This window comes from Myxine glutinosa, chromosome 6, assembly GCF_964187855.1.
Source record: "Myxine glutinosa chromosome 6, kmMyxGlut1.1, whole genome shotgun sequence".
Lineage (NCBI taxonomy): Eukaryota > Metazoa > Chordata > Myxini > Myxiniformes > Myxinidae > Myxine > Myxine glutinosa.
In genome coordinates, this window is record NC_136266.1 from 77,454,545 (window position 1) to 77,467,550 (window position 13,006).

The window sequence follows — 13,006 nt, forward strand, 5'->3', positions numbered from 1 at the left end:
ATATTGGACGTACGGGCCTGGTGAAACATCAGATCCACACCGGTGAGGCCCGGCCTATTCGTCAGCCCGCCTGACGGCTCCCTTGGAGCAAGAGGGAGGAAGCTGACGAGCAGGTAGAAAAAATGCTCGATGCAGGTGTCATCGAGCCCTCGGGAAGTCCTTGTATGTCACCTGTTGTGCTGGTCAAAAAGAAGGATGGGACCACGCGTTTCTGCGTGGACTATCGCCAGCTAAACAACGTGGCACTCAAAGACTCATATCCCCTGCCAAGAATTGACGATACCCTCGATGCCGTTGCGGGCTCAAATTGGTTCTCAACCTTGGACCTCAAGAGTGGGTATTGGGAGGTGGAGATGGATAGGGCAGGGAAGGAGAAAACGGCATTTTCCACATAGTCCTGCGGCATAGCAGACCAATTGTTCAAATTGTTCTAAAAGCACCAAAATTGGCACACATGTAGATTAATATATTCTAAACATTTTTGGATATGGAGGCATTCAAGATTAGCCGCCAAATTCAAAAATGGCCGCCAAATGTGCTACGGGGAGAATCTTGAATGCCTCCATATCCAAAATTGTTCAGAATGTATTAATCTACATGTGTGCCAATTTTGGTGCTTTTAGAACAATTTGAACAATTCTAGCACCACTACCTGGCACCCGCCAAGGTAATAAGTACATCCTCGTTGTAATGGACTATTTCACCAAGTGGCCGGAGGCCTATGCCCTCCCCAACCAAGAAGCCGGGGTGGTCGCACAGGCCTTTGTGGAAGGATTTGTATGTCGGCATGGGATTCCACAGGAGCTGCACACTGATCAGGGCCGAAATTTTGAAAGTCAATTACTAAAAGACGTGTGCAGACTCCTGTCAATTCGGAAAACACTGACAACGCCCTTGCAGCCACAATCTGACGGGATGGTGGAACGATTCAATCGAACATTGGACCAACAACTGGCCTTGTTCACCACCACCCGTCAGTTTGACTGGAACGAACATCTCCGGTATTTGTTAATGGCCTACCGAACCAGCCAGCACGGGGCCACCGCATGCAGTCCAGCGTTGCTTATGTATGGGCGGGAGTTGCGGGCTAAATCTATCTATTGTTTCTGCTTCTACTCCCTTTTTCTGCAACAAAACCGGTATTTTCAGCAGCACCAAATATCAGGTGAACATTAAATGAACAAATTGGTGAACAAATTAAAATGCATTACCAACAGTGAACAGCTACCGTTAAACTAATGTCGGTTAGAAACTTATTTCAGTCACATGTAGACTTGAATAAATACAAGATTCCTACCTGCAGGCATTGTTGTCGTTGGTCTTGTTGTGGTGTACGATGCAGCAGCTGTATTTTCAAACAGGCAAACAAACAAAATAACCAATAATTAATATCAACAAAGTTATAAATAATGTTTCATTATTTTTCAAAGAAAGCTCATCCAATATTTAAACACAGGCAACTCGTTTGATATGCAAGCATTTGTGTGGCGGTTATTTCACTGTTGTTCTCACAATTTGAGATGGAGCACGAGTATCTTTTCAATATGTTGAGCTTTCAATGTAGAACGACTAATTACTTTTTCCAGAGATTTTTGAACTGTAATTAGTGGGTAAAAATTTTCAGGAGAAGCGATTTGGTCTCAATATCAATGCCAACAAAATATACATTTTTTTTTATGTTGAAGGCTTCAGTCACGGACTGCATAGTCTTCATCGAGGCCAGGCCTTAAATACAATAACTACATTGATAAATGTGAGGAAAGATAAATAAAAGAGAGAAAGTAAAGGTGAGGAGTGAAAATGAGTAGGAAAAGAGTATGATGAAAAGTGCATGATGAAAAGTGCATGATGAAAAGTGTATGATGAAAAGTGTATGATGAAAAGTGTATGATGAAAAGTGTATGATGAAAAGTGTACGATGAAAAGTGTATGATGAAAAGTGTATGATGAAAAGTGTATGATGAAAAGTGTACGATGAAAAGTGTATGATGAAAAGTGTATGATGAAAAGTGTATGATGAAAAGTGTATGATGAAAAGTGTATGATGAAAAGTGTATGATTAAAAGTGTATGATGAAAAGTGTATGATTAAAAGTGTATGATTAAAAGTGTATGATGAAAAGTGCATGATGAAAAGTGCATGATGAAATGTGTATGATGAAATGTGTATGATTAAAAGTGTATGATGAAAAGTGTATGATTAAAAGTGTATGATTAAAAGTGTATGATGAAAAGTGCATGATGAAAAGTGCATGATGAAATGGGTATGATGAAAAGTGTATGATTAAAAGTGTATGATTAAAAGTGTATGATTAAAAGTGTATGATGAAAAGTGTGTGATGAAAAGTGTATGATGAAATGTGTATGATTAAAAGTGTATGATGAAAAGTGTATGATTAAAAGTGTATGATTAAAAGTGTATGATGAAAAGTGCATGATGAAAAGTGCATGATGAAAAGTGCACGATGAAATGGGTATGATGAAAAGTGCATGATGAAAAGTGCATGATGAAAAGTGCATGATGAAAAGTGCATGATGAAAAGTGCACGATGAAATGGGTATGATGAAAAGTGCATGATGAAAAGTGCATGATGAAAAGTGCATGATGAAAAGTGCATGATGAAAAGTGTATGATGAAAAGTGCATGGTGAAAAGAGCATGATGAAAAGTGCATGATGAAAAGTGCATGATGAAAAGTGCATGATGAAAAGTGTATGATGAAAATTGCATGATGAAAAGTGCATGATGAAAAGTGCATGACGAAAAGTGCATGATGAAAAGTGTATGATGAAAAGTGCATGATGAAAAGTGCATGATGAAAAGTGCATGACGAAAAGTGCATGACGAAAAGTGCATGACGAAAAGTGCATGACGAAAAGTGCATGATGAAAAGTGTATGATGAAAAGTGCATGATGAAAAGTGCATGACGAAAAGTGCATGATGAAAAGTGTATGATGAAAAGTGTATGATGAAAAGTGTATGATGAAAAGTGCATGATGAAAAGTGTATGATGAAAAGTGTATGATGAAAAGTGCATGATGAAAAGTGTATGATGAAAAGTGTATGATGAAAAGTGCATGATGAAAAGTGCATGACGAAAAGTGCATGATGAAAAGTGTATGATGAAAAGTGTGTGATGAAAAGTGCATGATGAAAAGTGCATGACGAAAAGTGCATGATGAAAAGTGCATGATGAAAAGTGTGTGATGAAAAGTGCATGATGAAAAGTGCATGATGAAAAGTGCATGACGAAAAGTGCATGATGAAAATTGCATGATGAAAAGTGCATGATGAAAAGTGTATGATGAAAAGTGCATGATGAAAAGTGTATGATGAAAAGTGCATGATGAAAAGTATATGATGAAAAGTGTATGAGGAAAAGTGCATGATGAAAAGTGCATGATGAAACGTGTATGACGAAAAGTGTATGATGAAAAGTATATGATGAAAAGTGCATGATGAAAAGTGTATGATGAAAAGTGTATGATGAAAAGTGCATGATGAAAAGTGCATGATGAAAAGTGCATGATGTAATGTGTATGATGAAAAGTGTATGATGAAAAGTGCATGATGAAAAGTGCATGATGAAAAGTGCATGATGAAAAGTGCATGATGAAAAGTGCATGATGAAAAGTGTATGATGAAAAGTGCATGATGAAAAGTGCATGATGAAAAGTGCAAGATGAAAAGTGTATGATGAAAAGTGTATGATGAAAAGTGTATGATGAAAAGTGCATGATGAAAAGTGCATGATGAAAAGTGCATGATGAAAAGTGCATGATGAAAAGTGTATGATGAAAAGTGTACGATGAAAAGTGCACGATGAAAAGTGCTTGATGAAAAGTGCATGATGAAAAGTGCATGATGAAAAGTGTATGATGAAAAGTGTATGATGAAAAGTGCATGATAAAAAGTGTTTGATGAAAAGTGTATGATGAAAAGTGCATGATGAAAAGTGTATGATGAAAAGAGTATGATGAAAAGTGCATGATGAAAAGTGCATGATGAAAAGTGTATGATGAAAAGTGCATGATGAAAAGTGCATGATGAAAAGTGTATGATGAAAAGTGTATGATGAAAAGTGTATGATGAAAAGTGTATGATGAAAAGTGTATGATGAAAAGTGCATGATGAAAAGTGCATGATGAAAAGTGTATGATGAAAAGTGTATGATGAAAAGTGTATGATGAAAAGTGTATGATGAAAAGTGCATGATGAAAAGTGCATGATGAAACGTGCATGATGAAAAGTGCATGATGAAAACTGCATGATGAAAAGTGTATGATGAAAAGTGTTTGATGAAAAGTGCATGATGAAAAGTGCATGATGAAAAGTGTATGATGAAAAGTGTTTGATGAAAAGTGCATGATGAAAAGTGCATGATGAAAAGTGCATGATGAAAAGTGCACGATGAAAAGTGCATGATGAAAAGTGCATGATGAAAAGTGCATGATGAAAAGTGCATGATGAAAAGTGCACGATGAAAAGTGCATGATGAAAAGTGCATGATGAAAAGTGTATGATGAAAAGTGTATGATGAAAAGTGCATGATGAAAAGTGCATGATGAAAAGTGCATGATGAAAAGTGCATGATGAAAAGTGTATGATGAAAAGTGTATGATGAAAAGTGTATGATGAAAACTGTTTGATGAAAAGTGTATGATGAAAAGTGTATGATGAAAAGTGTATGATGAAATGTGTATGATGAAAACTGTATGATGAAGAGTGTATGATGAAAAGTGTATGATGAAAAGTGTATGATGAAGAGTGTATGATGAAAAGTGTATGATGAAAAGTGGATGATGAATACTGTATGAGGAAGTGTGTATGATGAAAAGTGGATGATGAAAAGTGTATGATGAAGAGTGTATGATGAAAAGTGTATGATGAAAAGTGGATGATGAATACTGTATGATGCAGTGTGTATGATGAAAAGTGTATGATGAAAAGTGTATGACGAAAAGTGTACGATGTTTGTTTGCAAGAAGGAGGGATGAAAGCCAGCCCTGTAGCTATAGTTTGAGTGAGACAGAAAGTTAGACCAAAGATCCTGACATATTTCTCAAATCTGTAAGATGGTTCCGGGCACGACTTTAGCGCTCCTAAGTCAGAATGGTAGTACTACCCTGAGCAGTTGCTGTACACCACCTACTACCTAAAAAACAGGTCCAAAGTGGATGGGTGTTTTTAGCAGACACCATCTCCTTACTGGATGGCCTTTAGCTCCGGAAAGAAGCTCATCCGTCCTTTAACAGGAATTATTTTTAGTCCTGCAGGGTGTCACAGTCACCCTCACCACTGGCAAGCCATTGAAGGTAGTCAGTTTAGGTGCCGACTACCAGAACATGTGGCAGGTAGCACTGGGTTACACGTTACCTGTGGCAGTCAGGAGAGAGACTGAACTGACTAAAAATAACATGAAATCAATAAATTAAAATATGAGATTAATTAAAAATAAGTTAATTAATAGATAAATATATTAAAATATAAAATTAATCTCTGATGATAACAATTTTCAGTGAAAGGTCATTTGTTTTAAGTTTCATTTCCCCAAAAATTAAGTGAAATGAATCTCCTAACATGACATTTCTGTGTAGAAGTCCATTTTTTCGAAATCTCAATTCCAAAAGGATGAAATGAATCCCCCAAGATAACAATTCAAAGTAGAAGTCGATTTGGTCAAAACATCATTTCGAAGAAGATGAAATGAATCTCCAAAGATCTCAATTTTCAGTTGAAGGCCATTGGGTTTAAATATCAATTCCAAGAGGATGAAATGAATCTCCAAAGACCTCAATTTTCAGTTGAAGGCCATTGGGTTTAAATATCAATTCCAAGAGAATGAAATGAATCCCCCAAGATAATTCAAAGTAGAAGTCGATTTGGTCAAAACATCGATTCGAAGAAGAAGAAATGAATCTCCAAAGATCTCAATTTTCAGTTGAAGGCCATTGGGTTTAAATATCAATTCCAAGAGGATGAAATGAATCTCCAAAGACCTCAATTTTCAGTTGGAGGCCATTGCGTTTAAATATAAATTCCAAGAGGATGAAATAAATTTCTTTTGGTGGCAATTTTCTGGAGAAGCCCAACTGGTCTAAATATCAATTTCAACAGGATGCAATGAATCTCCTGAGATAACAATTCTCAGTCGAAGTCCATTTGGTCTAAATTGAGTTTCAGTAGCAGGCCACAGATATAGAAATCATAAATAAAATTACAGAGCTTAACCACAAGATTGTGCGATCATAGATATGGCACTCTGTCAAAAATATATGGCATTGGAGGGAAAACCTTAAATTATATATACTGAAATTATACTGTTGCTCAAAAGTTACATACCTTGGCAAACAACAGAAGCATCTTCATGATGTCCACAATTGTGAGAGTGCCAACCCTGATGTTGGCAATGTGAAAGGTAAGATTCTGATCCAGTACATTGCACATTATCCATCAATATGGAGCCATTTCCTCGTCCAAATGCTGCACAGCATGGGGATGATCGGGCAGATCCACAACCAAGTTGGCGACACACGACATTTGCATCTGTTACACTCCATGCATCATCACAAACAGTGCCCCATGAACCTCGGTAGAACACCTCCACACGACCCTCACATCGACCTCTTCCTCCGACCAGACGGACAGACATGGCTGAAAAAGTAAAAGATAAAAAATAACTCATTGACATCGTCTCCGAAGAAACGAATAATTTTATGTGAAATTCAATCAAAGAGGAAACATTAAAAACTTTCCGGAAATACATGACAGGATAGGTCAGGAATATTACAATCACTTTTGAGGTGTTTAGAGTCCATTTGTTGAAGGAAAATAATTTGGTCCTGGTGATAGCAGGGAGATATTGCATCATGGAATGTGCCCTACATTTACCATTGATTTCCGGTTACCTTTTTCTTTATTAGGGCTCCCTTCTTAGCATACAAAAGGAACGTGGACGCAGGTAGAATCAATTTGACCAATCATACCTGGACTCTCTCAATGCCACAGAAATAAAACTTTGCAGATGATCTCGTTCATTTTACTGGGGAGAGGATTGATTGTGGAGAACAGTGACTCAAGTAGTGGGACATCATAGGGTTGTATTTACTTTTTTGGGTGAAGAGAAAAGGGATGCAGGGTAACATTGAATAAATACTGACAGCAAATTCACGTTTCATCAAAACTCTCTCACAGACACCACAATCACTGCACATGGAAATCACTGCACATGGAAATCACTGCACATGATACAAGGGAACTATGGAAGAAGGAAATGGGAAACATGGCACAAGGGAATACAAGAGAAGAGTTTTGTTTGGTCCGAGGATGGCTGAGGAGTTCAGCGTGAACATTGGTTTGAGGCAGGGAAGCGCTCTCATCCCACTCATGATTATCATGGTGATGGAGCTGGTGAGCAGGAAGGTGAACATGAGGGGTAGTTTGGGGAGGGTGTTGCACGTGGACGATCTGGCTGTTGCGGTGGAGAATGGGTGGGAGATGCAGGAAGTATTGGGGGAGTGGAAGAATGCATTTGAGAAATATGGGCTGAAGATGAGTGTGGAGAACGCTGAGGTGATGTGGAGAAAGCAGCAGAGAAAATAAATGAATATCAGGAAGACAACAGCATGTGACAGAGAGACAAGAACAAAGGCTGCAGCTTTGCGAGAACTACATGAGGAGGATTGCGGGAGTGGAGAGGGTGGACAGAAGGAGGATGGATGAACAGAGGGAGGAGATTGATGTGGGGATGAGCTAGACGGGGAGATTGTGGAAATGCCGGCTGAGATGGGCTGGAAACCTGGTGCCGATGGGGGAAGAGAGAATACCAAAGAGAGGGGATAGGTTGAAGGAGCAAGGTTGGAGGAAAAGAGGTGGACCATGGTTCAGATGGGAGGATTTTGTGAAGAGGGATATCAGTAATGTGGTCATGGTTAGAGAATGGAGAGAGTTGGCAGAGGTCAGAGGGTCGTGGAGGAGTATCGTGGTCGAGGCAGAGCAAGACCTTGGTCCCATTGCACCTCACACCTTATAAAGGGTAGAAGAGGAGAAGAAGATCCATATTTAAGCTATGTTCTAGCCCGACACATCTCCAAGTTCATCAAATTCCAGTTTAAATCTATCTATTGTTTCTCCTTCTACTCCCTTTTTCTGCAAACAAAACCGGTATTTTGAGCAGTTCCAAATGCATTACCAACAGTGAACAGCTACCGTTGAACTAATGTCGGTTAGAAACTTATTTCAGTCACATGTAGACTTGAATAAATACAAGATTCCTACCTGCAGGCATTGTTGTCGTTGGTCTTGTTGTGGTGTACGATGCAACAGCTGTATTTTCAAACAGGCAAACAAACAAAATAACAATTATTTATTATCAACAAAGTTATTAATGATGTTTCATTATTTTTCAAAGAAAGCTCATCCAATATTTAAACACAGGCAACTCGTTTGATATGCAAGCATTTGTGTGGCGGTTATTTCACTGTTGTTCTCACAATTTGAGATGGAGCATGAGTATCTTTTCAATATGTTGAGCTTTCAATGTAGAACGACTAATTACTTTTTCCAGAGATTTTTGAACTGTAATTAGTGGGTAACAATTTTCAGGAGAAGCGATTTGGTCTCAATATCAATGCCAACAAAATATTCATTTTTTTTTTTAATGTTGAAGGCTTCAGTCACGGACTGCATAGTCTTCATCGAGGCCAGGCCTTAAATACAACAAGCATTCTGAGTATTGCGCTGCAATACATGTCCCCTACCAAAGTTCAAAGTGCCATAACTTTGTCAAAAATGATCGAATATGCAAATTTATGCACGGTTGATGCTGGTTTTCAAACTTGATCTGAGGTATTCTGAGACACGTGTGTCACGCCTCGCCTCGTTGATAAGCCCGCAAGGTCGCTCCTTGGAGCGGCCTGCACATATTGCACTGTGTGAATTATATAAATTATTACCAACTCACGGTCTGAGGTACTAGCGATTCAAGAGATATCCATTTTTTTATGGCACATTGGAGAAGCCAATGCGAGGTTTCTTCTTCCTCAGCTTGTCACAACTCTGTCAAATGCGATCGAGTTAAAAAAGTCAGAATTTGACCAAATCTGTTTTATTCGTTTGTTAATATACCTCAGCTATTGACAAATCTTAAATTAGAATTTTATTTGAGGTTAAAATGACCGCGACAGGTCGTGTCCAACGATGCTTTCACTCTGTACATGTGATAAATAATAAATCCGCACACTTGACGCCTCTTCTTCTTCACGCAATAACAACTTCTAGCTTCCAGACTGTACATCCAATCATCTTGAAATTTTGCACACTTGTTACTCTTCAGGACTTCTACTATAGTATGAAGTTTCACGTCGATCAAGAAAGCGATTCAAGAGATATCCATTTAAAAAAAATATTTTCGTTTAATTAACGATATCTGCCAAACCACGTGAGCTATCGCAAATTCCAAAAGGACATTTTAGTAGACTAACATGCGGAACAGATCTGTGAAGTCTCCCCTCGATTGGATCAAAAATGAGGGAGGGGCTCGGTTTTAAAGGTTCATGATTAAAAACGTCATAACTCTGAAACCATGTGACGCATGACGTCATGCTCTGTGACTTTTTTGTTCGTCATGGGTATGCGATTCTGCCTGAAAAGTTTGGCCTCGATCTGTTCAGCCGTTGCAGAGAAAAAGGGGTTCTCGTGTTTTCACGAAAAACAATATGGCACCAGAACCACGTGACCTGTGACATCATAATTACCATTCAAATATTCTCCAGACCGAGTCGCACCTATGGTGAAAATTTGATCTCAATCGGTCCTATTATTGCAGAGAAAATCGTTTTTAAAGGAAATTAAAACTTAAAATGGCACTGAGTTAAGGATCATCATAATTATCAGAATTACCAAAGTTCAAAGTGCCATAACTTTGTCAAAAATGATCGAAACGTCGTGAAGTTCGAACTTGATCTGTAAATTATCATGAGGAAACGATGTGCCAAGTTTGAAATCATTAACTTCAGGCGTTTAGAAAAAAAGTCCGGAAAACTGTTCTTTGCGTGACGGACTGACGGACTGACGGACTGACGGACTGACGGACTGACAGACTGACGAACTGACAGACTGACGGACGGAGGGACGGCCTGCAAACCTATAGGCCCCTCCGGTGTACACCGGTAGGGGACTAATAACTGCATTGATAAATATGAGGAAAGATAAATAAAAGAGAGAAAGTAAAGGTGAGGAGTGAAAATGAGGAAGAAAAGTGCATGATGAAAAGTGTATGATGAAAAGTGTATGATGAAAAGTGTATGATGAAAAGTGTATGATGAAAAGTGTATGATGAAAAGTGTATGATGAAAAGTGTATGATGAAAAGTGTATGATGAAAAGTGTATGATGAAAAGTGCATGATGAAAAGTGCATGATGAAAAGTGTATGATGAAAAGTGTATGATGAAAAGTGTATGATGAAAAGTGCATGATGAAAAGTGCATGATGAAAAGTGCATGATGAAAAGTGCATGATGAAAAGTGCATGATGAAAAGTGTATGATGAAAAGTGTATGATGAAAAGTGTATGATGAAAAGTGTATGATGAAAAGTGCATGATGAAAAGTGCATGATGAAAAGTGTATGATGAAAAGTGTATGATGAAAAGTGTATGATGAAAAGTGCATGATGAAAAGTGCATGATGAAAAGTGCATGATGAAAAGTGCACGATGAAAAGTGCATGATGAAAAGTGTATGATGAAAAGTGTTTGATGAAAAGTGCATGATGAAAAGTGCATGATGAAAAGTGCATGATGAAAAGTGCATGATGAAAAGTGCATGATGAAAAGTGCATGATGAAAAGTGTATGATGAAAAGTGTACGATGAAAAGTGCATGATGAAAAGTGTATGATGAAAAGTGTTTGATGAAAAGTGCATGATGAAAAGTGCATGATGAAAAGTGTATGATGAAAAGTGCATGATGAAAAGTGTTTGATGAAAAGTGTATGATGAAAAGTGTATGATGAAAAGTGTATGATGAAATGTGTATGATGAAAACTGTATGATGAAGAGTGTATGATGAAAAGTGTATGATGAAAAGTGTATGATGAAAAGTGCATGATGAAAAGTGCATGATGAAAAGTGTATGATGAAAAGTGTACGATGAAAAGTGCATGATGAAAAGTGTATGATGAAAAGTGTTTGATGAAAAGTGCATGATGAAAAGTGCATGATGAAAAGTGTATGATGAAAAGTGCATGATGAAAAGTGTTTGATGAAAAGTGTATGATGAAAAGTGCATGATGAAAAGTGTATGATGAAAAGAGTATGATGAAAAGTGCATGATGAAAAGTGCATGATGAAAAGTGTATGATGAAAAGTGCATGATGAAAAGTGCATGATGAAAAGTGCATGATGAAAAGTGTATGATGAAAAGTGTATGATGAAAAGTGTATGATGAAAAGTGTATGATGAAAAGTGTATGATGAAAAGTGCATGATGAAAAGTGCATGATGAAAAGTGCATGATGAAAAGTGCATGATGAAAAGTGCATGATGAAAAGTGCATGATGAAAAGTGCACGATGAAAAGTGCATGATGAAAAGTGCATGATGAAAAGTGCATGATGAAAAGTGCATGATGAAAAGTGCATGATGAAAAGTGCATGATGAAAAGTGTATGATGAAAAGTGCATGGTGAAAACTGTATGATGAAGAGTGTATGATGAAAAGTGTATGATGAAAAGTGCATGATGAAAAGTGCACGATGAAAAGTGCATGATGAAATGTGCATGATGAAAAGTGCATGATGAAAAGTGCATGATGAAAAGTGCACGATGAAAAGTGCATGATGAAAAGTGCATGATGAAAAGTGTATGATGAAAAGTGTATGATGAAAAGTGCATGATGAAAAGTGCATGATGAAAAGTGCATGATGAAAAGTGTATGATGAAAAGTGTATGATGAAAAGTGTATGATGAAAACTGTTTGATGAAAAGTGTATGATGAAAAGTGTATGATGAAAAGTGTATGATGAAATGTGTATGATGAAAACTGTATGATGAAGAGTGTATGATGAAAAGTGTATGATGAAAAGTGTATGATGAAGAGTGTATGATGAAAAGTGTATGATGAAAAGTGGATGATGAATACTGTATGAGGAAGTGTGTATGATGAAAAGTGGATGATGAAAAGTGTATGATGAAGAGTGTATGATGAAAAGTGTATGATGAAAAGTGGATGATGAATACTGTATGATGCAGTGTGTATGATGAAAAGTGTATGATGAAAAGTGTATGATGAAAAGTGTACGATGTTTGTTTGCAAGAAGGAGGGATGAAAGCCAGCCCTGTAGCTATAGTTTGAGTGAGACAGAAAGTTAGACCAAAGATCCTGACATATTTCTCAAATCTGTAAGATGGTTCCGGGCACGACTTTAGCGCTCCTAAGTCAGAATGGTAGTACTACCCTGAGCAGTTGCTGTACACCACCTACTACCTAAAAAACAGGTCCAAAGTGGATGGGTGTTTTTAGCAGACACCATCTCCTTACTGGATGGCCTTTAGCTCCGGAAAGAAGCTCATCCGTCCTTTAACAGGAATTATTTTTAGTCCTGCAGGGTGTCACAGTCACCCTCACCACTGGCAAGCCATTGAAGGTAGTCAGTTTAGGTGCCGACTACCAGAACATGTGGCAGGTAGCACTGGGTTACACGTTACCTGTGGCAGTCAGGAGAGAGACTGAACTGACTAAAAATAACATGAAATCAATAAATTAAAATATGAGATTAATTAAAAATAAGTTAATTAATAGATAAATATATTAAAATATAAAATTAATCTCTGATGATAACAATTTTCAGTGAAAGGTCATTTGTTTTAAGTTTCATTTCCCCAAAAATTAAGTGAAATGAATCTCCTAACATGACATTTCTGTGTAGAAGTCCATTTTTTCGAAATCTCAATTCCAAAAGGATGAAATGAATCCCCCAAGATAACAATTCAAAGTAGAAGTCGATTTGGTC

At 37.6% G+C, this 13,006-nt stretch overlaps 1 protein-coding gene across 2 annotated transcripts in view; it reads right to left on the reverse strand.

Annotated features, from left to right (window-relative positions):
* LOC137413304 (scavenger receptor cysteine-rich domain-containing protein DMBT1-like) overlaps positions 1-13,006 on the reverse strand; it is a 102,359-nt gene that overhangs the window by 43,389 nt on the left and 45,964 nt on the right. Inside the window, exons 12-14 of one of the 2 annotated variants that reach the window (XM_068098698.2) lie at positions 8,278-8,325; positions 6,343-6,654; positions 1,298-1,345 (exon numbers count right to left, since the gene is read on the reverse strand). In XM_068098698.2, coding sequence (XP_067954799.2) covers positions 1,298-1,345; positions 6,343-6,654; positions 8,278-8,325 — 408 coding nt within the window. The remainder of the gene's footprint in view (positions 1-1,297; positions 1,346-6,342; positions 6,655-8,277; positions 8,326-13,006) is intronic. The other variant, XM_078780035.1, reaches the window with a different exon arrangement.